At 52.1% G+C, this 24792-nt stretch overlaps 14 protein-coding genes across 14 annotated transcripts; 8 read left to right on the forward strand and 6 right to left on the reverse strand.

Moving 5' to 3' along the window:
• Positions 1-141: 141 nt before the first annotated feature.
• BJY04DRAFT_199636 (uncharacterized protein) lies at positions 142-1522 on the forward strand. Its single transcript, XM_073712797.1, has 2 exons — positions 142-349; positions 403-1522. The coding sequence occupies exon 2, from the start codon at positions 840-842 to the stop codon at positions 1404-1406; it is 567 nt and encodes a 188-aa protein (XP_073566518.1). The 5' UTR covers positions 142-349; positions 403-839; the 3' UTR covers positions 1407-1522.
• BJY04DRAFT_222879 (uncharacterized protein) lies at positions 1437-1986 on the reverse strand (the record flags this gene model as incomplete). Its single annotated transcript, XM_073717526.1, has 2 exons — positions 1437-1606; positions 1668-1986. The coding sequence occupies 2 exons, from the start codon at positions 1984-1986 to the stop codon at positions 1437-1439; spliced, it is 489 nt and encodes a 162-aa protein (XP_073566519.1).
• Positions 1987-3074: 1088 nt separating this feature from the next.
• Positions 3075-4223, forward strand: BJY04DRAFT_222880 (wax synthase family protein; the record flags this gene model as incomplete). The annotated part of the gene is made up of 1 exon (XM_073717527.1): positions 3075-4223. The coding sequence occupies one exon, from the start codon at positions 3075-3077 to the stop codon at positions 4221-4223; it is 1149 nt and encodes a 382-aa protein (XP_073566520.1).
• Positions 4224-4245: 22 nt separating this feature from the next.
• Positions 4246-4819, reverse strand: BJY04DRAFT_222881 (uncharacterized protein; the record flags this gene model as incomplete). Its single annotated transcript, XM_073717528.1, has 2 exons — positions 4246-4468; positions 4524-4819. 2 exons carry the CDS (start codon positions 4817-4819, stop codon positions 4246-4248), a joined length of 519 nt encoding a protein of 172 aa, XP_073566521.1.
• A 243-nt stretch (positions 4820-5062) lies between these two features.
• Positions 5063-6188, forward strand: BJY04DRAFT_199638 (uncharacterized protein). The gene is made up of 2 exons (XM_073712798.1): positions 5063-5863; positions 5916-6188. Exons 1-2 carry the CDS (start codon positions 5182-5184, stop codon positions 5993-5995), a joined length of 762 nt encoding a protein of 253 aa, XP_073566522.1. The 5' UTR covers positions 5063-5181; the 3' UTR covers positions 5996-6188.
• Positions 6189-6588: 400 nt separating this feature from the next.
• BJY04DRAFT_222883 (uncharacterized protein) lies at positions 6589-7287 on the forward strand (the record flags this gene model as incomplete). Its single annotated transcript, XM_073717529.1, has 1 exon — positions 6589-7287. The coding sequence occupies one exon, from the start codon at positions 6589-6591 to the stop codon at positions 7285-7287; it is 699 nt and encodes a 232-aa protein (XP_073566523.1).
• A 971-nt stretch (positions 7288-8258) lies between these two features.
• BJY04DRAFT_231470 (Zn(II)2Cys6 transcription factor) lies at positions 8259-10355 on the reverse strand (the record flags this gene model as incomplete). Its single annotated transcript, XM_073719542.1, has 4 exons — positions 8259-9269; positions 9323-10097; positions 10153-10256; positions 10314-10355. The coding sequence occupies 4 exons, from the start codon at positions 10353-10355 to the stop codon at positions 8259-8261; spliced, it is 1932 nt and encodes a 643-aa protein (XP_073566524.1).
• Positions 10356-11440: 1085 nt separating this feature from the next.
• Positions 11441-14309, forward strand: BJY04DRAFT_222885 (uncharacterized protein; the record flags this gene model as incomplete). The annotated part of the gene is made up of 5 exons (XM_073717530.1): positions 11441-12407; positions 12453-12883; positions 12928-13968; positions 14016-14117; positions 14175-14309. The coding sequence occupies 5 exons, from the start codon at positions 11441-11443 to the stop codon at positions 14307-14309; spliced, it is 2676 nt and encodes an 891-aa protein (XP_073566525.1).
• A 38-nt stretch (positions 14310-14347) lies between these two features.
• BJY04DRAFT_222886 (cation-translocating P-type ATPase C-terminal domain-containing protein) lies at positions 14348-14968 on the forward strand (the record flags this gene model as incomplete). Its single annotated transcript, XM_073717531.1, has 1 exon — positions 14348-14968. The coding sequence occupies one exon, from the start codon at positions 14348-14350 to the stop codon at positions 14966-14968; it is 621 nt and encodes a 206-aa protein (XP_073566526.1).
• A 1106-nt stretch (positions 14969-16074) lies between these two features.
• On the forward strand, positions 16075-17043 carry BJY04DRAFT_231474 (undecaprenyl diphosphate synthase family protein; the record flags this gene model as incomplete). The annotated part of the gene is made up of 3 exons (XM_073719543.1): positions 16075-16284; positions 16342-16918; positions 16949-17043. The coding sequence occupies 3 exons, from the start codon at positions 16075-16077 to the stop codon at positions 17041-17043; spliced, it is 882 nt and encodes a 293-aa protein (XP_073566527.1).
• BJY04DRAFT_199641 (uncharacterized protein) lies at positions 16778-17670 on the reverse strand. The gene has a single exon (XM_073712799.1). It carries the CDS (start codon positions 17495-17497, stop codon positions 17192-17194), a length of 306 nt encoding a protein of 101 aa, XP_073566528.1. The 5' UTR covers positions 17498-17670; the 3' UTR covers positions 16778-17191.
• Positions 17671-19751: 2081 nt separating this feature from the next.
• On the forward strand, positions 19752-21263 carry BJY04DRAFT_199643 (DUF1295 domain protein). Its single transcript, XM_073712800.1, has 2 exons — positions 19752-20724; positions 20773-21263. Exons 1-2 carry the CDS (start codon positions 19766-19768, stop codon positions 21095-21097), a joined length of 1284 nt encoding a protein of 427 aa, XP_073566529.1. The 5' UTR covers positions 19752-19765; the 3' UTR covers positions 21098-21263.
• A 639-nt stretch (positions 21264-21902) lies between these two features.
• Positions 21903-22486, reverse strand: BJY04DRAFT_222891 (uncharacterized protein; the record flags this gene model as incomplete). Its single annotated transcript, XM_073717532.1, has 4 exons — positions 21903-21992; positions 22104-22130; positions 22239-22298; positions 22385-22486. The coding sequence occupies 4 exons, from the start codon at positions 22484-22486 to the stop codon at positions 21903-21905; spliced, it is 279 nt and encodes a 92-aa protein (XP_073566530.1).
• A 1857-nt stretch (positions 22487-24343) lies between these two features.
• On the reverse strand, positions 24344-24739 carry BJY04DRAFT_222892 (uncharacterized protein; the record flags this gene model as incomplete). The annotated part of the gene is made up of 1 exon (XM_073717533.1): positions 24344-24739. A coding segment is annotated over one exon (396 nt), but the record flags the coding sequence as incomplete, so codon positions are not given.
• Between the last annotated feature and the right edge of the window lie 53 nt (positions 24740-24792).

Below are 24792 nucleotides of genomic sequence, written 5' to 3' on the forward strand. Positions count from 1 at the left end.
CCATGTGGTATGTGGTTTGCGTCCATCGGAGATTACTAGTCCTCTCGTAGATCGAAAATTTGCGGCCTTAGGCGCCATCCTCGATCACATGCAAAGCATCCGCACACCCCGAGCAAGTAAACTCCGTAGACCACTTGTGATCAGGTCATTCTAGGAGAAGTCTTTATCTGGCCATAGCTTCTGTTACTCACTTGGAGAGTGTGATTGAGCAAGGTCAATCTGCATACCGTCTCTCCCGTTAAGCCTGTTTCTACTTTGATGGTCGGAAAATATATATTTTTCAACTGCCCAACTACGATAACAACCGACTTCGCGTTCCATAACTATACCACAAGATACTCTACCATTTGTAACGCAGTAAGAGATCCCTTAGAAAGAAGTTACAGGCTGATCATCCCGAAGAGATACCAGGAATGCTCCGAGAACTTCAAATGGCACAGAGAGATATCCTACAACCTGAAGTTGCTAAACAAATATCTGACATGAACTTGAAACTACTCAGGAATAGAATGTGCTATTTAAATAACTGACGTGACTGAATAAAGTCTCTTGACCAGATTGCTCTCGTGAAAATCGTACGCCTACACACCGCCACCTACCACCAGACTGTAACTATAGCCCTCTGTTGTTGACAGTGAAGACAGACTTGTTCAACTTGGCCAATTCATTTTAGATCGCCCTTTTCCGATTTCCCTGTGTCGCTCGTCGCTCTCTTTGAACATCTCCGCCAATGTCGTTGCACCTGAACCGTGGAATTGCTCCCAAAGCCCCTGGTAATCCTTGTGCCTCCGGCCTGTGCGCCAGCATGGCCGCGGGTGTCAACCCTATCGTCCCAGATTATGCCATTGACCGGCTTTAAAGTCGCGTACATCACCAAGGCAATTCCAAAGCGGCTTTTCGATACGTGCGTCGTGGAGAAGAGGCGAAACGTTAACTACTCTTTCCACCGTCAGAATAACCGCCGACGTATGTCCTGTGCTTCAGTTGTGGTGAGCCGTTGTCACGGTTACTACCATACTCTTTTGGCCGGGTTTAGTCGGGGCATCATACTGGGGTCCTTGTTACGCTCACAGGTATTCTATCTGTGCAGCAACTCTGAGCCCTCTTTACGGGACCCTTTAATATGTATAAAGATATCCGCCGAGTGGCTATTTAGCGCGTACAGTGATTGGCATGTGATCCTGGAAGATCTTCGTGCTGCTGGGCCAGTCAAACAACTTATATGGCACTCAAAGCGCAACGGTTACAGTAGCATGGTAAGCCGCAGGTTCAGTGTTGGACTTGGGTTGAATTGTCATTGTCATATATACACCCAAACTATATACAAAGCCATAACATTCACTGCATTATCTACAGCAGTCAATCAACAAAGCAAACACCACCAGAATCCATATCGACCGGCATAACCGCTATGAGCGAAGCCCCAGCGTAGACGTTTAGAGAGCCTGCACCTGGCCGAGGATAGACTGCATCTGGCCGTACTGGTCGGCGTTGAGGTTGTTGTACAGAAGGCAAGCAGAGCCACAGGGGGTAGGGATAAGGCCATCGCCGGTGAAGACGCTGTTAAGGACCATGCAGTTATTGGGGAGGCCATCAATTTGAACGCCTGTTGCAGGTGGACGTTAGTCAGATCGCCCTTTTTTTGTCTTTACGTTGTGAGAACTTACCGTTGTTCTGGACTGGGCCGGTGACAGTGACAGTGACGGCAGGGTCCATCAAGCTGTCCACGCACATGTCGAAGTTGTACTGGGGCACGCCGGCGGGGGCGCTGATGGCAACGGCACGGCCGTTCAGAGGGAGACCGCGGGCCTTAGCGAATTGCGCGGCGGCAATGGCACCGCCGAAGCTGGCGGCGGCAGAGCCGACCTGGGCGACGGTCATGGCGACGGCGTCGGCAACGAGGGGGACGGCGATGAAGGGGCACTGGACTTGCTGGCCGAGGAAGTAGGCGGCGGTGGCGGCACCGAGGACTTTGAAGGAGACCATTTTGATTTAGTTGAGAGGTGAAGAGTTGGTGGTTTGGTTGAGGATTGTGGGTTTGGCTTGTGAGGCTTTGTTGTTCTGCTGAGAGAGGATGATGATGAGGATGGAGGACGAAGATGAGGTGAGGTGAAGGGGTTTTTATATCTCTTTGCAGACAGTGGATTGAGGCACTTCAAGGTATCTAGCTCGCGTCACCTTCCATGGTCGAGACGATGGAGGCTGAGCTGAAGGTGTTGGGTGAGTGTTCGCGAAGTCATGGTAGCTCCTGGCCTGGTCAGGGTCTTGGCTGTTGGTTGAAGCTGTTCGAGCATCAATGCTGTGTTTCAATGCAAACGCCAAGTATCGCCCCCAAGGATAGCGCTAGAATTAGGGTTACTGAGTAAGTCACGCTCTGTAGAGGTAGATGGGGGCGGTTTTGTTAGAATACAAGCGTGGGTCGAAATCTTGTCCAAGTACCAAACTGACATGCCTTCATCGTCGGCGTGTACTTGCCGCTTGGCAATTCTCAAACTGAGCAGGTCATACGAAGTATACAGATCGGCGCATCCACATTCTCGCCCCAAAGGAGCGGGTCGCTGCCAAGCAATATGCTTCGCCCGCGGAGGTTGACGCTTCTCTCGGACAGACTCCGTGTGAGATTGACGGGGAGACCAATTAGAGAAATGTCCGAAGCAAACGGGTCTCTCAGGGTCTGCAGGAACTTGGAAGAGCGCCTGAGCGGCGAAGCTAGCGGTGTTTGGCCCCCAACCTTATAGTAGCGAGGGTCCACGGGGTACTCTACCAATTCAAGTTTCTCAGCCAAGGTAGGGGCCATTGCCCAGCAAGCCATAGGATGCTTGTTGTTTTGGCAGGTACATTGTTGGATCATATAGGTGAGGGGATTACGTACGTGGCGTAGGTTCTCAGAGGGGCAGGTTGGCTTCTGGGATATCTGGACTGACTTCTAGTTTGTACTGGTGGTCTGGGATTGCTCAGGAAGGCAAAGTCGACTATTTCTGTTACTGAAACTAAGCAGCTCTTCAGTATCATCATATCAATATCGGATCCAATCGATCTCATCTTTCAGTTGCCTCATACCCGAAGACTCAGCCATGGATCCCTATTCACTTCTACCCTTGCTTTACTACGCGATAGCGAGCGGCCTCACCACATTCGGCCTTAGGCAACGTCGCCAAATTCGAGTCCTGCTTCTGGTCCCAGTCTGGTCACTCTCGCTACTCGCGTTGGCCTCGTCCCACAGGTTGTCATGGCTGATAGGAGCTGACAGCACGTTTGCAAGCCTCCTGGTCTTTTACCTCCTTTACTCGGCGCAAATCCTTGTTTTTGAGACCCATGGTATTAGTCCAGAGGCCAGAGCCACAAATAAGGAATGGAGTCCAACATTTCTTGATTGCTATCGGACATGGAATAATCCTCGGCATCTACCAATCCGCCTTTCGAACTCGCGTCTAGACAGACAGACTACGTCGAGTGACATTAGCCTCAACAATTTAACACGCTTCGCTTTTACGAAGCTAGCAAAGGCAGCGGCATTATGGTCGTTCGAACACTTCATCTTCCAGAGGATCTTTATCCGTGCTCTTGGCCGAGTCCTCATCGCCGACTTCTCGCCTGAGACGGAATTGCTCCACATGCAGCTATCGTCACACCAAGTGCAAGTCCGAGCCATCATGTCCGTGCAATGGATTTGGCGCGCTTACTTCTTCCTCGAGTTCTACCATTCCCTCCTAGCAATTGTGTTTGTTGCCATCCTGCGCTTTGACTGTCCTGACGAGTGGCCTGGTCTCTTCGGGAGCCCGTCGAATGCCTACAGCGTGCGAAAGTTCTGGGGTAGATTCTGGCACCAGTTGACCATTCCCACGTACATTTTCTATGGGCGGTTTGCCTCAAAGCAAATCCTGGGTCTACAGCCGGGCTCGAGCTTGGAAAAGACAGCAATCGCATTTTTTGTCTTCACGATCTCTGGTCTCTCTCATTCCTTGGTCGGTTGGGCGTTGGGAGATGCCGCCCTGTTCAGAGACATCCTGTTCTTTGAAATATGTTTTTTCGCGGCTGCTTGTGAGACACTATTTCACAAATCTCTTAGACGCGCCTCGAAGATATTGGCACAGACGTTCGTTTTGCCGTCGCTGGTCCGAAGGGTTGTGGGCATGGTCTGGGTCTTCGTCTTCTTCTTCTGCGTGTCGCCGCTGTGGATCTATCCCAAGATTTACCACGCTTTATTACACCCAGTATCTTGAACATCGACATGTAAATACATTTTCAGCTAGTTAATCTAGATACACCGGGCCAGAATATAGTAGCGAGCTCTCCCAGCCGTCTGAAGTCTTGTAGAACGAGGACTATCCATCCGATGAAGGGCACATATCCTCTAACAAAACCGAGCACCTCGTCACGGGTGAGATAGTCCTGACCATCAGGATACAGCAGCATATCATCGATAAGGTTATTGTCCCCCTTTGTTAAAATGAATTGTTGTGGATGTCTAGATCTGACGGATCAGCTGAGATCAGTGCAACATGGTAATAGAGTCCACCTACAATGAGCCTAAGTCGTTTCCCTCTTCGTCCGGATACATCACGCGATGTACCCGGTGGACCATCGGGAACTCGCGATTGGGTAACCAGCACACCGGCAGGTCGCCAATCTCAACTTTTCGATCGTGGTTTGATATGAGCAGAACGTCTCCGACGGCAAACGCGGGAAGCATGGACTCGGTGGTGACTATCATGATGGGGTATGGGGTGCCGGTCCAAAGACAAAGAGCCTTCCAGGTCATGAAACAGGTAGCCACGACCTGGGCGGCCGCAAGGAACCCGTTCGCGGCAGACCGCATGACTGGGATGTGTATGTCTGGATTGAGTTTCTGACAACGAATGTCCTGACCGCGAAAGATGTGATGTAACTAGCAATGTATACTCTACTGCAAGGCGGGGACCAAGGTTGAGCCAAGGGTCTTGGCGGCAGGGCCCGCCCCGTCCGCCCCCACTCACAGCCACCTTTGCTCGAAGCAGGTATGACGAGCGCCCGCGTGGAAAATGCCTCATACACTCTCTCGTATCTGTTGACTGTTGAAGAAGGTGAGCCTCATCTTCTTACCACGTGGTTCACCTACTACAGCACTTGTCTTCACCCTACATCGGTCGCTGGACCACTTGCCGCCGAAGAACTCTCAAACACAACCAACCCAATAACAAAATGGATTCAGACACCGAGTCCCTCAAGAAACCCGTTGAAAAGGACATCCTCCTTGACCCCGCGGTCCTTTTCCTGTCTGATCAATCCGTCGTCGCTGAGGACGACCCCTCAACCCCACTTTATACTTTAAGCACGGACATACGGTCCATCCCGAATAAGAACTCATCGGTTAAGCTCGAGCGAGTCGAGAACGAGAGTAATAAAGTCGAAGGAAGCGGGACTACGCCGCAACAGCGCCGTCAACATCTATTCTACCTCGTACATCCCGAGCACGCACAGTACCGCACCGACATCCCTGCCCGGTACTACATCACCGCTGTGGTGCCAGAGACAGTAGGAAACATCCGGCTCGAGGCTACCGAAGCACGCCTCCAGAAGCCCTCCTTCAAAGCACTATTGAGCGCGGGAAAAACCGCGTCTGATAGACCCTTATTCAACGAGGGGGCTCAGCAGCTCGTACTGTTTGACATTCAACCGCGTGGGAAAGCGGGCCTTGGTTCGACTGCTTACAAGTGGGCCGACTCCAAAGGTGGACAGGTGGCGCTCGAGGGGAAAGAGGATGGCAGGTTTTATTTGAAGATTACGAATGGCGTGCCGCAGGATGTGAGAGAGGCACTGGTTGCGACGTGGCTCTTGAGACTGTGGTATGATACCGCTGAGAGTAAGGAAGCGAAGAGGGAATGTAAGTTTGCTCCTGTTACTGTTGGGTTATGTTCGGCTGACTTGTCTTCTAGTTTTCGAGAGCATGACGTCTCCAGAAACGTACAGAGAAGCCATGGATGGATATGTGAAGAGGCAGTGCATTCTCATGTAGTCTCTGTGCCACTGTGGGGTCGGGCCTTGTTTACTTTGGGTAGAATTTCTTTACATTATTCGAAACGCGAGTGACGTAGTCTCTTCTAGATAAGATCGCTCTGGTCAATCACTGCACTCGCAATCTTCTTCTGTCACTGCTTCGCAGTAGTGCTTATCAAGGTAAGCTATACAAGCGTGTTGCAGAATCCTTGGCTTCCGGGTGGCTTAGAGCCTTAGACCCTAATTTCAGAGAGTGCCCATGTTCTTGCGTATCCAATTTCCAGGGTTCAGCGGCTAACCTGCCGTTTATAGGCCTTTGCTTGATACGAGGTATATCATTAAACTTCGCCTAAATTGTTTTCGGCCCCCAGGCCCCGCGATCTGCAGACCCCAACCTTTAACAGAAGACCAATCGAGGCCCTTCGCACTCGACCCACCCCCAGTGATAAACTGATATTATTCTTCATTCTCGACGCGGCGGAGCTACTACCACTAGTCATGGTGAAAGCCACCGAGGTCACCATCTGCTCTTCGCATCCTATCCTACCTTGATCCACCAACACCAACCGCCGAACTTCCTCTAACCCCCAAACCTGATCAGTCCATTTCATGATGGAGTCCCATGAGGATACCTGCTATGGCTCCCTCCCCTCAACAATGTCACTGCACGGGCAATGGACAAAACTCAGATCCATGAATCTCTGCGCCGGCACAGCATCCAAAGATCGGCTGTGCCTCATCGAAATGCAAACCGGCTACCGCGGCAGGCCGCCGCTGGGGATGAGAACTGGCTTTGTTCTGCGTGATGGGATGAGTTCCAAGGATTCGATCCTTGCGGCTGCTGGTGATGAAGAGCCGGGGTTGCATGCGTTTAATCCGAATGGGATTGTCTTTTTCCCGTCGCGTGATCCCGATGCGGGTTTGAAGCCCGATGATGAGGATTTAGATACGGAAATTATGCGCGCTGAGCCGGGGCTGAACGGTGATATTGCGTTTTACTTTTCGATTGAAGTCGGCAATGAGGGGTCACGGGGGGACTTTGCGTGGAGGAAGGTCAGGGGGGGTAAGAAGAAGGGGTTCGAGTTGGTTCGGGTTGGCAAAGAGGAAGAGCCTCAAGTTGCCTTTGTGAAATGGGTGGTGGCGTGGCCTAAGCTGACACATGCGTTTACACTGAAGTTGGCGGAGGGCCAGGCAGAAGTGTTGGGTGGGAGATGGGTGCTTATGGTTGCTGTAACTGCGATCAGGCTATATACGTTGTATGTGAAGGGGAAGACGAACAAGGCTGTTGTTAATATGGGTTCGGAGAAGTAATTCCGCCATTGTAATTAGCTAGATACCTATGATTTAGACATGTGTCCCATCAGGGACGCATTACCTATCAGAGTCTCATGATGAATCATTTTATTTAGTTTGGGGGGCCTTATATGGAGCTAGGTGCCTACTTAGACGCTCTCGAGATCTGTACTAATGGGCGGCCACAGTCTGAAGCACTTACGCCTTGATCCTCCGATTCTCCGCTCCGATCACTGTCGCTCTGAGAGTAATAATCAGCTGACAGCCATAGTGAAACAAGTTATTAGAGATAATTGTAATCACTTACCCGGTAGACATGCCACACAGCAAGCAATAGGCGTGACGGATAAAGGTTCAGACACCGCACGCTGGAAAGATGACCTTTATGTCGATATGACAGGGCTCAAGAGAGGTGCGCGATATGAACCAAGACATGTGGTCCGTTATGGCCTTACCTGTTCAGAAACCGGCCCATGAGAAACTGCGCTGCTTGAGGCACTCTTAGAAAGGCGTACAATGCTTTATGTGCTGAGATGAAGGCAGCAGGGGGCATGGAACTGCTGCCGACTTCGGTAATTCGTGGTATATTTGATTATGCAGATAAACACAAGAAGAAGGGCTGGAGACGGTACGCTACCGATGCAGCGGCAGGGTATGCAAAGGAGTTGCTGTATGTTCTTCTGAAGTCGGAAGTTGTGCCCAGGGTCAAGTCCCTGGATGTCGTTATGTATATAGAGTATGAGGTAGCATGACGGCATATAGTATATCACTGAAGATCAGCATTGACCGCTTCTCGCCTCTTGAATAATGCCCTAGGCACAAGCTAAGTACACATTGGCATATTAGGGAGAGTGTATGCCGTCGCTATGACAAGCTATCCAATCCCCAGCAAGCAAGCCGCTAATTCACTCCATTCATTAAGTACAAACATTACCGAAAGGATCCACACCTGAACCATCTTGGTCAACTGTGCAGCAAGCCCCAGCTAACTATGGATGAATAATATCCAAATCCTCCTCCCTCTCCCCCCTCTTCACCTTCCACGCCGCACTATGGCTCAGCTGTATAAGCTGCATCACAAACTCCCCAATAACCTGAATATGCTGGATCTCCCCTCCAGAAAGTTTCTCAGTCGGTATCCGTCTGGTAATATCCCCTATCGACGCCAAAATCTGTAAATCGCTATCCGCCGGGTTCCCGACAGGATGGATCAAGATATTAAGGAACAACGGCATCGCTGCCATAGGCGCGTAGTGCGAGACTACCCACACCGACTCTTCACCCCAGAAGTCTACAACGGTGTCTAGAAACCGGAAGATGGATCGGCTTGCTTCGATTGAGAGATCCGCGCTGGAGTGCACGACGCTGTGTAGGTCGTCGGGGAGATTCCGGGCTAGGTCGCCGCATTTGCGGACGAGGGTGTGGATGTTGATCATGGTGGAGAGGTAGTCGAGTTGCAGGTTTATTGTCCGTGTGCGGTCTTCTGGGGGTAGGGTTGGGGGTGCGGAGAGAGTGGAGTCCGGGGGTATAGATAGGCGGGGACGGTAGCGTGGTTCGATGGAGAGACGCCAGGCCTCGAGTTCGTCGTCGAGCTGGCGGACGTGTGCGAGGAGCTCGGCTTCGGTGTAGCGAAAGGCTCGCGGGGAGCATAGGAGGCGGCTGGCGTTTTCTTTTATTTTGGCCAGGTTGGTGTCGCGCGATTGGTTGTATTGCTCTGTCTGGCTGGGGGTTTCGCCGGGGCCGCTGAGGTCACAGTGCTCCGAGGTGAGCAGTGGGGGGCTGTCGCTGCGGATGGAGGTGTCTTTGTCGAAGCAGTAGCAGAGCCAGAAGAGGCCTCGGATGTGGAGTCTTGTGTGGTCGTCGAAGGTGGGGATGTGTTGGGGGAGAATGGCTAGCTCTGGTAGGAGGAAATGGCCGCCGAGGTCGCAGACCATGCGGCAGGCGCTGGTGAAGGTAATTGAAGCATCTCGACATTGTCCCTTCATCTTTTGATAGGCCCACTGGGGTGGTGTCAGTATGAGGAGATAGCCGACAGGGGTGCAAGGCAACATACTAGTAGAAGTGTCGCTTGCAGTATGTCCAGGTTGACAGCACCATCAACGATATACAACAGGCGCTTGGCCTCCTGGACGCATTCCTCTGCCTGAGGGAAAGAATCGAGCTGCCGAGCTTCTTCAGTACGTGCGAAGAGGGCGAGCATGGACCAGACACAGGCCTCTGCGGAGACCTGACAAAGCAAGTCTAAACCCTCCACGTCGTATGTTCTGATGATCGTATCTTCAAATAGTTTCCTGTCAAGGACTGGAAAGAGCATAGCAGTCTTTGACCGTTGGAAAACACCGGAAAGATACCGACACGTTGACTCGGAAGGTAACGATCGTGATCGCTGTGACGGTGGAGCATCAGCAAGACATTGGCTGCTGCCAACTGGATTCTCATAGATGTCAAACCCCTCCAGAACCGCACGCTGCCCTGTACCATCGGCAATCAATTGCCGCCCTCGCAGCGAGAAAAGTCCGACGCCTTTGAAGTACCAATTGCTGCCGAGCTGGCATCGTGATAGCTTGTAGGCGCGGTCGTCAGAAGATAACTCCGTTCTTTGGTCATTGATGCGAGCGGTAGAATGTTTTCTTGTGGGCTGTCTGCCTGCAACCGTAGTCGGGGATGTTGTAGAGTAGGGAGTACGTATTGATGGCTCGAGGATGGGTCTCTCGGACCAAGGTGAAGCGACAACGGGCGTACTTGTATTTGTAGACAGTGCAGACCGAAGAGCTTCTTCCAGCACTTCTACCCGCTGCGATAACTCCTGCACGACATCGGATGTGGTCCTGTAGATTCTAGTTGGACACAAATCTGAACCACCTCAACCGACAAAGAACGTACCTCTTATTTGGGTCTTTCTGGATAACCCTGTCGAAGGTGCAGGTCAGGCCTTGACCATTACACCAATCGCATGGGTCGCCGCGCGTCCTGATGGAGCATTGGATCTAGACAGGGGACATGTCAATACCTATGCTTGTATCAGAAAAAGAAAGAAGATCAACCTTTCGCTTGTAGCACACATCGCATGCGCGCCGAGGAGGCATAGCTCGAATCTACAAGATTGACATAATCGGAGAGACGGAAAAGGTATTTGAGGGAAAAAAGAGGAGCGACCGGAGAGTCGGAAACCCGATGCTTTGGCGCTAGTTCCCGTCCGGAGTCCCTGCATGTGGACATGCTGGCTGGATATCTCCCAACACCAGCATCGAGGGATGTGGTGGTGATCGAAACCCGTCCCCGGTTGTATTTTAGCATTTAGACTAACCTGCCTCTGACTGAAGCGGAACGGAGAGATGAAGCACTGAAGAATCTTCTAGGACAGCATATGGCTGAGGGGAAATGCTGCATGGACGCAACCATTATGCGAGCACACGCAGGTGTCAGGAAGCTAAATGCTGCCAAGGGATCGCTCGGCCTGGATCTGTTTGAACTTGCAATGGAAAGCTAGCTTGCTGTCCACACCTGCTTCAGATCCGCGTGATGCAGGGAAAATCGCTCATCGGCAGCGAGAAACCTATACGAGGTCGACGGGCGGCTGCGCTTTTACTACGGTCGGTCCCTACTTCCCCAACCTGCATTATCTGATCGTATAGCGAAAGCTACCAAGGTTCTCAGATCTGGAGAGATCTGGATTAGATCGATTGAGGTCGTACGATATGTTATCTGATCCATTTAGAGATTTTGCTGGCATCACTGCGCACGGCTGGACATAGTGATTACCGCAGGGTCGACAACGCATGGATCTAATATACCAAACGAGCAAGATATATACGACCTTCCTTTCCGTCTCCGACAACAGAGACGCGCTCTCACCCCCCCATTGGTTCTTCACCTCGATCGTGAAAGCAGGAGAAAATTTCATCGGACTTCCGTGTCCGCTTACATCAGCCGCCAGCCCCACTTTGCGGCCCGCAGTGGGCTTAGCCGCAACCAATCATAAACTTTCGTGGCATCTGATAAGTTGCTACGAACGCCATCTTTGTCCCTATAGACCCCCAACAAGAGACCCCTAAATTATGCAATCCTTTCTCAGGGATCCGCCAGAATGAGCCTTCGGAGCTGATATATCTAGAGATCGCCGGCTCCGGCGGCCTCAATTTCCCTCTAACAGCAAGTTCACACCTCAACCATGACGGACAGCAACCTGCTCGACCCAACAGCACTGCTAAACCCTCGCCAGCAGTCCCTGAGCGGTGCAGAAACCGTCACATCAGCAGCTCCGTCATTCTGCACAGATGGCACGACCGCCGCACCCAGCTTTGTCGATGCAGCGTCAAAGCAGTCCGTCGAGCAGAAGTTCCATAACAACCTCGACCGCCCAGCCGCCGATAATCCCTTCGAATTCACACCTAACCAGCTAAACAATCTCCTGAACCCCAAATCGCTCGATGCACTTCGGGACCTAGGCGGCATTGAAGGTCTCGCTCGTGGCCTCCACGCCGACCTCACTGCCGGCCTTAGCGTCGATGAGCTCTCCGCCCAAGGCACCTCAAAAAGCCAGGGCCAAAGCCCATCCGACGCCCGGTCTCGCATCTACGGCCGAAACCAGCTCCCACCGAAGAAACCGAAGTCGATATGGCGGCTTGCGTGGATCACATTACAAGAAGCGGTGCTGATCATGCTAACAGTCGCCGGGGCGATCTCCCTCGCGCTGGGGATATATGAGACGGTCGGTGTGCATCATGCGCCTGGGGAGCCTACGCCTGTCGATTGGGTCGAGGGTGTTGCGATTCTGGCGGCGGTGATAATCGTTGTGGTGGTTGCGTCGCATAATGACTGGCAGAAGGAGAAGGCGTTTGTGAAACTCAATACGAAGAAGGATAATCGGGAGGTGAAGGTGTTGCGGTCGGGACGGTCGATGCTGGTTAATGTTAATGAGGTTGTTGTTGGGGATGTGCTGTATCTTGAGCCTGGGGATCTGGTTCCGGTGGATGGGGTGTTTATTGGGGGGCATAATGTGAAGTGTGATGAGTCGTCTGCTACGGGGGAGTCGGATGCGTTGAGGAAGACTGCGGCCGCGGATGTCTTTGAGCTGGAGGGGAGGAGTGGCAAGGTTCCGGATCCTTTTATTGTTTCGGGGTCGAGGGTCGTGGAAGGTGAGAGATCTTCGGTGTTTGTTGCACACATTGGCTAATTGGTAGGGATGGGAACGTTCCTGTGTACGTCGGTGGGTGTCAACAGCAGCTTCGGCAAGATCATGATGTCCATCCGGACAGACACCGAGTCAACACCGCTCCAGAGGAAGTTGGAAGGCTTGGCTGTCGCTATCGCAAAGCTCGGTGGTGGTGCTTCGTTGCTTATGTTTTTCATCCTCCTCTTCCGCTTCTGTGCGTCCCTACCAGGAGATACTAGGCCTGCTGAGGAGAAGGCATCCACCTTCGTCGATCTGCTGGTGGTGGCCATCGCTATCATTGCCGTTGCTGTGCCTGAGGGTCTGCCCCTTGCAGTGACCCTGGCGCTTGCTTTTGCGACGACGCGGCTGCTCAAAGAAAACAACCTTGTGCGTGTGCTTAGGGCATGCGAGACCATGGGCAATGCCACATGCATCTGCTCGGATAAAACAGGGACTTTGGTACGTCGGCAGAACCACCACCAGTGCTCTTTACTGACCTTCAGACCACAAATAAAATGACCGTCGTCGCTGGCCGCTTCGGCACTTCCACCTTCACCTCCGACATCTCATCCTGGGCCTCCATCCTCTCTTCGGAGAGCAAAACGCTAATAACACAGTCCGTCGCCATCAACTCAACCGCCTTCGAAGGAGAGCAAGACGGCACCACCACATTCATCGGCTCAAAAACAGAAACCGCGTTACTGCAACTCGCAAAAGACCATCTCGGCATGCAATCCCTGGCCGAAACCCGAGCAAATGAACACACCGTGCTCATCGAGCCCTTCAGCTCTGTCAAAAAGTACATGGCCGCCGTCATCAGAGTCCCCTCGGGGTACCGACTCCTCGTCAAGGGCGCATCGGAAATCGTCCTCGGATTCTGTTCCTCGCAGGTGAATGTATCAACTGGTAATATTGAACCTCTAGACCGCAATGGTACAGAGGAAGCCATTACTTCATTCGCGCAGAAATCTCTCCGCACCATCGGAATCGTATACAAGGACTTCGAAGACCTTCCCGACCTCGACGTCCCCCTAGGTGATTTGACGCTCCTCGGCGTCGTCGGTATCCAGGACCCTGTCCGCCCTGGAGTCCCCGCTGCAGTGCAGAATGCGAAGCGTGCGGGCGTCACGACACGAATGGTAACAGGTGACAATATCATCACTGCGCGGTCTATCGCTATCGAATGCGGTATCTTTACAGATGGGATCATCATGGAGGGGCCTGAGTTCCGCAACCTCTCTGAAGCGGAGCTTGACAGGATTATTCCCCGGTTGCAGGTTCTGGCTCGCTCGTCGCCTGATGATAAACGTGTTTTAGTCTCACGCCTGAAAGCGCTCGGGGAGACGGTTGCTGTTACCGGTGATGGTACGAATGATGCGCCTGCGCTTAAAGCTGCGGATGTTGGGTTCTCGATGGGCATTTCTGGTACCGAGGTAGCGAAGGAGGCGTCGGAGATTATTCTTATGGATGATAACTTCACGTCGATTGTTACGGCGTTGAAATGGGGACGGGCTGTGAATGATGCCGTGCAGAAGTTTCTTCAGGTACGTTTCGTCTGGTCTGACGATGACCGGGGCTAATCATTGCGCAGTTTCAAATTACCGTCAACATCACAGCGGTCATCCTGTCGTTCGTCACATCCATGTACGACGACAACATGGAGCCTATTCTAAAAGCCGTTCAGCTGCTCTGGGTGAGTGAAGATCCGTTCCCATATACCTTGAAAGTCGTAAGCTAACTCACCGTCTAGATCAACCTGATCATGGACACCATGGCTGCCCTAGCTCTTGCCACCGACCCCCCAACCGACGCCATCCTCGACCGGCCACCACAACCAAAGTCCGCTCCTCTCATCACCATGAATGCAAGTCCCCGACACCACTAACAACACAATATAACTAACAATCCCGACAGATGTGGAAAATGATAATCGGCCAATCAATCTTCCAACTCGTCGTAATCCTCGTCCTATACTTCTCCGGCAACAAAATCCTAAACTACAACACCTCCATCCCCTCCGAAAAACTGCAACTCGACACGATCATCTTCAACGTCTTCGTCTGGATGCAGATCTTCAACGAGCTCAACTGCCGACGCCTCGACAACAAATTCAACGTCTTTGCAGGGATCCATCGGAACTGGTTCTTCATCGTGATCAACGCGATTATGATCGGACTGCAGATTACGATCATCTTTGTCGGAAACCGCGTGTTTGATATTGATCCGAATGGCCTTGATGGGCCGCAGTGGGCGATCTCGGTGCTTATTGCGTTGTTTAGTTTGCCTTGGGGCGTTGTGGTTAGGGTTTTTCCGGATGAGTGGTTTGCGAGGGGGGTGAGGTTTGTTGCGCCGCCTTTTGTGTTTGCGTATCGGGGGTTGGCGAGGGGGTGTAGGGCTTTTGGGGGGTCGTTTTGGAGGGGTAAACCTATGGGTGGGAAGGGGGATGTTGAGAGGCAATCTGTGGAGACAAAGGATGAGGGTTCGGTTGAGAAGGGGGCGTTGGCGGTGCCGATTGTGGTTGAGCCGCCGAGTAAGAACGGATGATAGCGGGGTTATGGCTTTGCTCTGTTAGTGTAGTTCAAGCAACCTCCCAATGAATGGCAATAGGGATCAAAATGGCCAGAGTAAAGTGACAATCTCCATCTGATGACGACCAATATGGTACGGGGCTTGTAGTTACAGCGTAGATCGCTTGGTTTGCCTATAAGCGGTTAACAAAAGGCAGCTGCAGAGACAGAAGCAGGGCCAAGGTGGAGAGACCTCTCCGAGGACTATGCTAGATCACGTCGAACAGCCTTATTGTGTAGGACATGAATGAGGGGACCGACCCCATGGGCGAGATGAGTCACGTGAGTGCCGTCTCGCGGCGGGTCCAAATCCGGTTAGTGGTAGCGAGCGCGCGGGCGCCAAGACCACGGCAATGTGTGTGTCGCGACAGTGTCAACTCGGCTTCCATATCCGCCCATCAACCTGAAGCAATTCAGAACTGTCACAACACGAAATTTTACAAGATGCCCATCAACACTGCCTTGCTGAGACGACGTCGTCTCGCAATTGCATTCGGCATGACTCTCATGGTCGCCTGGTGGTACTGGTACCGCATCCGACCCCGACGTCTCAAGCGAGAATCTCAACGCCGAAAAGCTCGCTGGTCGTATCGCTCGCGGCGCACATCACCATTCAAGGAATCTGGCCTACGGCGAAATGCTAGAGTCAGAAAGTGGGCGCAAGAAGTCACTCAGTTTGTGGGTTTCTCTTATCCCGAGGTGTTATCGTACTCTGGACTGACCCCTCATTTAGAGACCAGATGTGACCGATCACCCTGTGGAGAGCAGTTTGGCCCTTCAGAGGGCTCTTGGAGTAGCTGCATATGCGGAGTGATAGACCTGCAGTCTCATGCTTTGGGTGCTCCAGTTTTGAGGCCTAAAAAAGCAAAAAGGAACATCGAGTGAGACATCCTCCGTGCCTAGAGAGTTTCTGCAACAAACTGCATTGGCCGCGGAGTAGATCAGCGCGGCGAAGGCTGATTAAACGACAAGTGATTTTTTCCAGGCTGTGAGGACGTGGGCTTCGTCGCTGTGGTCTAGCAACGACGGTTGCCTTGTCGTACAACGTCAACTTTTCTTCAATTTTCTATCTCGAACACCGCCATGTCGTCCTCCATACAGTGGAAAGAGCTGTCGAAAGTGTACCTCACGCATATCCAACGACACTTCAAACGCTTCCTTCTTGACGTCCTGCGAGTAGGGCCCATCCCACAACATGTCGCTTTCATCATGGACGGCAACCGCCGGTATGCCAAGGCCAAAAACATCTCCATCGCGCAGGCATACCTTTCAGGCGCTGAGACGCTGAATCAGGTATTTGCGGTCACTGCAATACTGGAGAACTTCATCAGGCTAACATCGTTTCGCCAGACCCTTGATACTTGCTTCTTATCCGGCGTAAAGTGCATCACAGTCTACGCATTCAGCACCGAGAACTTCAAGCGCCCGCCCGAGCAGCTAGAGACGCTCATGGCGATTGCCGTGGCAATAATGAACATGCAGGTTTTGAAGCTCGCCGAACTGGGCCACAGACCAAAAGTGCAAGTTCTTGGGCGGTTGGATCTGCTGCCGGGGAAGGTCCGCTATTGTCTGCAGCGTGTCGTCAAGGAAACTAGCAACAACACCGAAACGGTTCTTAATCTCTGTGTTGGGTACACTTCGCGCGAGGAGATCACGACTGCCATCCGTCGGACTGTTCACGAGACCACGGATCCGGGGTCCATTACGGAGCATTCGCTCGAGCAGAACCTGTACACAGCTGGATGTCCGCCGCTCGATATCGTCGTTCGCACCTCGGGCGAAAAACGTCTGAGTGACTTTCTCCTCTGGCAGTGTCACCAGCAGAGCGAGATTGTGGTTGTGGACTGTAACTGGCCGGAGCTTGGGTTTTTGCAGCTGTTTCGGGTGTTTATGGGATGGCAGCGAAGGAGGGGCTGGGCGTCCATTGGTGATGAGGACAGCTGTCAACCATTAACAGCGTCTTCTAGCGGGGTGGACAAGAAGACTTTGGCGATCCCTGTCTGTGTGCTGATCGCGGGTTTACTTCTACTCGCACTGGTGAAAGCAACATAGACTGTGTTCCATTCATCCTATCCTCCGCGCCTGATCATCATAAGATACCTATAGACCGTCGCTTCCCTCGTGCATACCACCCACAGTCCTTCCCCCTCCTGTTCCATAAGCAAGCCATCCATCCATCGCTACCTACCCATGCGCGGATTCAAAGCCCCGCCGCAAACTCCCTCGCATAAGCCGGCACAAGCACACCGACAACCTCATCACGGCCAAAAAACTCCACCTGCCGATTACACGCATCGAGCGAAAACAACGGCAAGATACTCAACGCATTCGCAACCGCGACCTGCCATCCCCTGGCACGGATACATTGCCCCACAGCCTCTAACTCCTCTGCACTAGCCGCACACCCATCTGCTTCAAATTGGCTCAACCCGCACTCACCGTGTGCGAGATTGAACAGATAGTCTAGCAGGGTGAGGTAGCTGCCGCTCAAATGCGGAGCGCCCATGTTGGCTGACTCGGTCAGGATGACCTGCTCGGCAAAGGGGCGGATGAGGGTTGTGTAGCTTTCCTGTGTCACGGGGAGGGGGGAGGTGGTGGTGGCGCAGATTTCGGTGAGGAAGGTGTTTGTTATGGAGGGGATGGAGGTTGCTTCGAGGATGGTGCGGAGGTTCAGGCAGGTTGGGAGGGGGATGAATGATTGGGGGGAGGGGAGGGACCAGGCGGATGCGGTAGTGAGGATGGCTAGGGTGGCAATTGTCTCGAGGCGCATCATGGTGGTGGTTGTGATGGTGGTTTTGCTGTTGGATGATGATGGTGATGGTGATGGTTGATGCTGTTGCCTTTCAAGAGGACTATTTCATTGTGTATTTATACCTCGAATGTTGGTAGGTACTCATGAGATGCGGTCGAATTTGTCTGTCGGATATCGGCTCGATCATGATGCGAGATCCCTGTCTGCCATTCTCTAGCTGCGTAGATAGATGTTCGTACTGCGCACCTTCTGATCCTTCAAGAGAAAGCTGCAACAGGAACAAGCGGGGTTCATCTGTGGCGAGTTCGTCTCGTGAGCTTGGCGGCTGCAGCTTGTTTTCGAAGGCAAACATCTAGACCTCGCCCATCTAGTGAGCTGTACTCGCTTCTCGCTCTCTCATCTTGACTGTCTTAGGGCTGGTACCTAGGTACTCTGTCTGAGTTGGTGTGGGATCGTCAGCACGTTGCCTTTCTGTGAACAACTACAGCCTCGCGCCTCCCCTTTTATCCAAAGGATTGATTACAACATATGCTACTTCCCCACAAGGAATCAGCTTCGACAAACACAGGATAGCCAATGGCTGCACCTGAGCCGGATACCCAGAGCCGACATTGCACATACCAGTCTTACCTGCATGGAACGTGGAAACGTTTTCGTGGTCACACGCCACATTTATGGTTATCTGCGCCTCAAACCCCGGTGATCACATTGCTGCCATGTGTGGTATTTGTTTGCTGCTAGAGAGTTCCTGTGTGGCTGGCTGAGGTTATGCACTGGCAGTCAGTGGCAATGTCTGGACTTCAGAGTTCGGTCTTGGAACTGCTTGCAGGCATGGATTCCATCACGTCCTATTGCTTATTTGCCATGACTCGTAAGCCGAGTATAAAGGAACACCCGTCCTAATATGCAGACTTTGCGGAGTTGTCACGGCGCATATGCAGCTAGCAAGGCTGAAGAATTGGTCACTTTGTCGTAAGTAGACATAGGGTGTTTCCCATTCTGGGCAATACGCTGCATCCCCGTCCGATGCTGAAGTTTCGAGTAGACCGCGTGTTCGCTTTGCATTATGTAGTGTAACTATGTACCTGTACAATAGTTAGAGACCACCTTCCCAATTGCTGGCGGTTTGATGTCTAAACACACTCTCAGGTGACAGATCTGCGCGCATTGCCCAAGGCATCGGCATGTGGAAATTCTTGGTTGCCTTTCACCTGACATTCGTTCTTTGCCGCATAGACTCAGATCGAGGTCCCGCTTGAGCTTCCCTGGGCTGGGGACAGGGTGCACGACAAGCCTAAGTTCAGAGCAAACAGATGTTTACACAAGTAGTGACTGTTGTGACCACTGCTAGTCTGCGACTGGAATTTGAGGGTATGTTGAGTGTGACCCAGCATTAACCCGGAACGATCAAATGCTTGGTCTTATGGCATCAATTGAAGTAATGCGCTGCTGCACTCCCATTGAAAAGAACGGCATAACGATGGTGCAGACCTGAAACCATGAATAGACGGGATGTAGGGCTACGGGCTAAATTAGGCCGAGTGGGAAAGGGAGGTCCAGCCTGACTTTGGGGGCTTCCTTCCAAGGTTGTCCGGTGATGGGCGCGTTTGATGAGATATCGCCTGTAGGTAAGTATAGAGGAACGATTTTGAGGTTCTCATGTAAACATAGAATATTCTAAGAGCACTTGTCTTATTATAATTGTACTCGATTGGGTATCCCCTGTAACAATGCTACTGTTATATATATATTGACGCAGGGACAGTACAACCAACGTGTTGAATAGATGTTCATTGCGAATAGGATAGTTGCAGGAGTCATGAAAACAAGTTGAGCTCCCGCTACGAAATCCAAAGGGCCTCACCATGAAGCTTGGAATATTACGATGTTGAGGCCGGCTAGGGGCGGAATGCCGGGGATTGACGTCAGCGGGGAATGATGCAATCTTGACATGACACCACCTTATTTATTCCAACTTCCATTGAGGTCCCCTTGTGCTTTCTCTCTCTTTAAACAATCACAATGGCTGAACAGGATATTTACGGCCGCCGGCTGGATACCGGCCCTGTGCCCATTGACAGGGCCGCTCAGCATCTCTCCCACGGCCGCTCAGAACAGGAGGTCTATGGCCAGCATTTCAGCTCCCAAACATTCGATCAAGCAAAAGACAAAATTCAACAGCACATCCCTTCACACGTCCGAGGGGCAGAGCAAGAGGTCTACGCATCGCGATTCGGTAGTGCCTTCGAAGGTGCTAAGCAAAGATACCCTCATGCCGGAGAAAGACTGGGAGGGAGCGGCAGCGGCGCCGAGCAGGACCTCTACGCCGCCAACTTCCCCCCCGGTAGCAGCGTGACCGCACTTGGCTTGGTGCAATCCGCAGTTCTCCCCTCCTTCAGCTTCCACGCTGCATTCTCAACAATCGCTTATGGCGTCGCCCGCTACACTGGCCGAGCCGAGGGAAAGGACTGGTTCTGGCCCACCGGCATGACCGCCAACGCTTGGTGGAGCGCCATCGGCACCCGCGTCTTCTACAATGGTCTTTCCGTCTCATCCGCATGGTCAAGTCTCAGCTACTCGGAGAAACTGCTCCTCGGCGGTATCACAGCCTGGGGTCTGCGCCTGTTTCACCGCATCGCCACCCGCGGTGTGAGCCGTGGCACCGACGACCCTCGCTACGACGCCGTCAAGAAGGAACCGGGATTCTGGAACAAGGCTCTCTACACCATGTTCTTGCCTGAAGCCATCGCGCAGACCGTCATCTCCCTGCCATTCGTCCTCCCCTTCCGTGCGTCCGCAGCCAGCATCCAATCCTCGCCAATCACCAGCTACGGAACGGCCTTCCACTCCGCCGCGGTCTTCCTCTTCTCCGCTGGCTTCGCGCTCGAAGTCCTCGCAGACGCTCAGCTTGCAAAGCACCAGAAGAGCAAGTCAACCGGTCTCTGCCGTGATAACGTCTGGAGTATCGTCCGGCACCCCAAGTAAGCTTCCCTCCATGTCTCATCAAGAATCCAAACTAACAACCCCAGCTACCTTGGCGACGCCCTCATCCACTTCTCCTTCCCGCTTCTCCTCATCGGCGCCGGCCTCTTCCACCCTCTCACAGCACTCGGCCCGATCGCAAACTACGTTTTCCTGCGGTTCGTCGGCGGCGACCGCGAGAACGAGCAGACTCAAGCCGAGCGGTATGAAAAGGAAGACCCTGTCAAGGCCGCAGAGTTCGCCCAGTATCGCGCCGAGAAGAACAGCTTCTGGCCTGATGTCCGCGAGCTCGGCAATAAGTACACCTGGGGTGTGCTGCTCGCTGGTGTTGGTGGTGTTGTGCTTGAGCGCGGGCTTCGGTCGTGGTTTTAGGTGGTGAATGTGACTGTATGATAGTCTGGTAATGAATGAATGTATTCTTATTTCCAATTTCAGCATAACGTGGTACATTTTCGTAGCACAATGCATAATAAACCAAAACCCAAACTCAAAACGTTGGGGAAGAGTGACGTAGATAGCGTAACGAGACAGATATCTTCCCTTTGCATTGGACAGACAGTCAGCCCTCGTAGATCGCTAGAAGCTCGAGGAGAAGGTCCAAAAGAGATAGTAAGGAATATTTTACAATGCAGGTAACATATACTCACAAATTATAGCCCCAAGAGGGGAAAGGCATGCAAATCTGATCACAAACTAGGTGAAATTCGTCTAGTCGGAACGCCCAGACACACCTACACCTACATATGGATCCCTTGGTTGAGCGTGGGCGGTCGCATATGAAGCAAAACATCACAAGCTATCAACCTGGTTCGCAACAGGGGCGAACTGGATCTACATTTTGATCTCTATGGATTTATGTCGATTCCGTTCCGAAAGCAAACGACAACACGTTGCAGTGCATTCTTGGATAAGAGAATGTTGATCGCTAATCCAACGCCAGTGGCTGTAGAATGTCTGTGCCACCGCGAGAAATCACACAGGTGGCCCTTCGATTTCTACCCAGTAGCTTAGCCTCTCTCTACAAGATGGGCACAAATGAGTGTAACAACGTGAACTCTTATCATTAAGTGAGTGTACTATAAGAAACGAAGCCTATTGCACCAAAAGCTAAAGCTCAGTCAAAGCCGGTAAGGCCCCCCTAACTTAATGGTATGGTATGTTTGGCCTGTGTCAACTGTCAATGCCCATGGTCTTTTGGCTCCTCTGCTGTGGTGGGCTCCTCAATTGACTCGACAGGGGCGCAGAAATACCCGCCTGGGGGTCCGGCCTGGGGGTTTTGGTTGACGTTAGCTGACTCGTCACTTGCTATGGTGTGAGAGGGTATCCGAGCGCGAGGCTAGATCATTCCTGTGTGATTTTCTAGGGTAGGAGCACATACCACAGTGTAGAGGAGGGTTTGTTCGGTCTATATTCATGCAAGTCATTCAACGGTTAGTCTTCGGTGTCAACAGAGTGTATCTAGTATAGAGCCACTTCGATTTGCGGGAGAATTATGGGACGGGCTTGAACTTACGCCTTCGGGACACTCGCAGATTTGGTAGTACTTGCCGTGTTCGTCAGCGGCGGCAGAGATCTGGATATATGGAATTGGCGTGTTAGCTTTCAGGAAAGCTTCCAAATGGCACGTAGAATAATGAGTAGAGGGGCGGGAATGGTTACACTTCCGGGGCCGGAACATGCAACAAGCTTCGGCTTTGGCTTTGGGTGCGCGGAGGCAGCAGCAAAGAGTAGCGCGAGGGGGAGGAGAGAGGTGAGCTTCATATTGAATTCTGATCTTTGTGGATGGTGATCCCCGCTCTGGTAAGTAAGGATCAAGGGTGTAAAGCACTGTTGGAATAGATTTGATTGAAGAAAGGCCAGACCGTGGATGAAAGGACTGCTGTATTTATAGCCAGCATGAGAAGGGACAAAACATTGGCTTTAAGACTGCTCTCTCTCTCTCTGCTCGTGAATTGAATTCATGAATGACTGTGCGGTTCATAATAGAATTTGACGGCACGTGCTCCAGAAACCCGGACATCCCGACACCAGGAACCTCCGGAGCAAAGAAACTGTGCGAATAGACAATATACAACAAAGCAGAGGGCAGGAAATGCGGCCAGCAACCCCACAGATTCCTGTGATGCGGGGACATCGATGTCTAGTCCAGGTACGAAGGTGCTAGTCCCGGTTCGATGTCATCCATTCATCAGGGTACACGATTGTCAAGAGCACAGACTCAGGGTGGGGAGACCAAGTCCAGCTGAAAAGAACAGGGTCATGTCAGCCCAAAATGTAATCCGGTCTTCGATGGACCCTATAGAAAGAGCACCGAAGTTCCCGGCGAGTATTTCCCCGCAGAGACGCGCACGGACAAGGCCAGACCACCTACGTAGATCTTGCAAGTTGTAAATAGGGCTACAGTTCCGGACAACCGGACCCCGCCCCGAGGGCATCTCATTAACAGACCCAAAAAGATGCCATTCAGTTTTCAGCATCGCAGCCTTGATTTAATATTATATGTTCAGGGTACCATAACTGCGATCTGATGAAATCTTCCTGGCCTGATATTTGGGAGATCATCAATGGGCAGCTGCAGTTCCTGCTCGATTAACAAGGATCCCCTGAATTCTGACCCCGCGCCTCTCTCCAGGGATACTTAGTTTGTCTGTAACGTGAACAATAATTAGACGTGGAGTTGAAGAGAGCCTGAGCAAGCATTTAATACCTTGCTTATTCAGAATTATAGGGAGATGCTATACCTAGTCATAGATGAAGCAAGATTCATAGTCCCTGAGCCTTGGATGAAAATAGGTCCGGTGCTGTAGAGGGCAGCAGGCTTGGATGTAGCACAGAAATGCTTGTATAATGCACGGCATACGCCACGGTACGCTCTGTTGCTGTCATTCCAGCATGGTCTCGCGTCAGAGAAGGAAAGTGGCGGACTAAAGAACGCCCTGTCCCTATTGACAGAGCTATGGGCACGTAGATTTGAGGCCGGCCAAGCATCGGATTCATTTCAACATATACGACATCGATATGGACCCTTCCTGCTCCCTGACGCGGCAGATAAGCCCTCCACGTAATAGGCAAAAAGCATACTTACTATTCTATCTTGTCTGTGTACGTGCGCCTATTTCAATTTTGCCTTGATGAACTGTCATTCCAGAGAGGTCGTGGCCCAACTAAGTCTCCATCTTCACAGCCTCCGTGGCTGCAGGTGCATTTGCCTCAGACGATCAAACCTCCGCGCATTATGGAAACTGTGCTTTTCCCAGTAATACGATGCACTCATACAGGATACGGTGTCCGTCCTGTGAACCCACAAGTGTCCAAATCAGGTAGTAGATCGTTGAGAGGGTATGAAAAAGTTCCGCCCCTGATCAGCTTGAAGGGCGAGTGAATATGTCAACGGCTCTATATAAGTAGGCCAAACTATAAAATCCACATCTCTATAACCTTCTAAACCAATCCAGAATCTAAACGCCAATCGCCATGCAATAACAATCACTTTAACAAATACCGAACACAACAGCGCCAAAGGATGGTTATAGAGCCTTCAAACAAGACATGCGTCATTTGCTTAACACTGCAGGTGGACACGTCCAAACAAAAGAGGTAAGAAACCCCCCTCCACACCTACGTAATCGACCGAATCGGATGCCTCTCAAACCCGCCCTCCGTCGCAGACACCCCATTCGTCGGCGCCCCCTCCACAGTCCCGAGCTGAAAGCTCTCAACGCGAGGAAACGCCTGCTCCCGCTCATCCGTATGCACAGATCTGAAATGCGGCAACGCCCACCCCATATGCGCCGGGAACTTTGTTCGCGAAAACCGGTTGTACATGAGTATCGCGCGCTGCTTCATGTCTAGCTGGCTGTTCGGAGGCAGGTGGGCGTTTATGCTGAGCGGGCGGACGAGGGCGGGACCCAGCGGGTCGACTTCGGGTTCGACGCCGAGTATTTGGTAGACGACGGATAGGAAGGGGATTGAGAGGCCGTGGATGATGATGGAGAAGATGACGAGGAAGTAGATTGCTATTGGGGGGAGTGGAATTAGTAAATTGAGAGTATGCAAGGGGGCTGTCT

This window comes from Aspergillus karnatakaensis (genome assembly GCF_047715665.1).
Source record: "Aspergillus karnatakaensis strain CBS 102800 unplaced genomic scaffold BJY04scaffold_64, whole genome shotgun sequence".
Taxonomy (NCBI): Eukaryota; Fungi; Ascomycota; class Eurotiomycetes; order Eurotiales; family Aspergillaceae; genus Aspergillus; species Aspergillus karnatakaensis.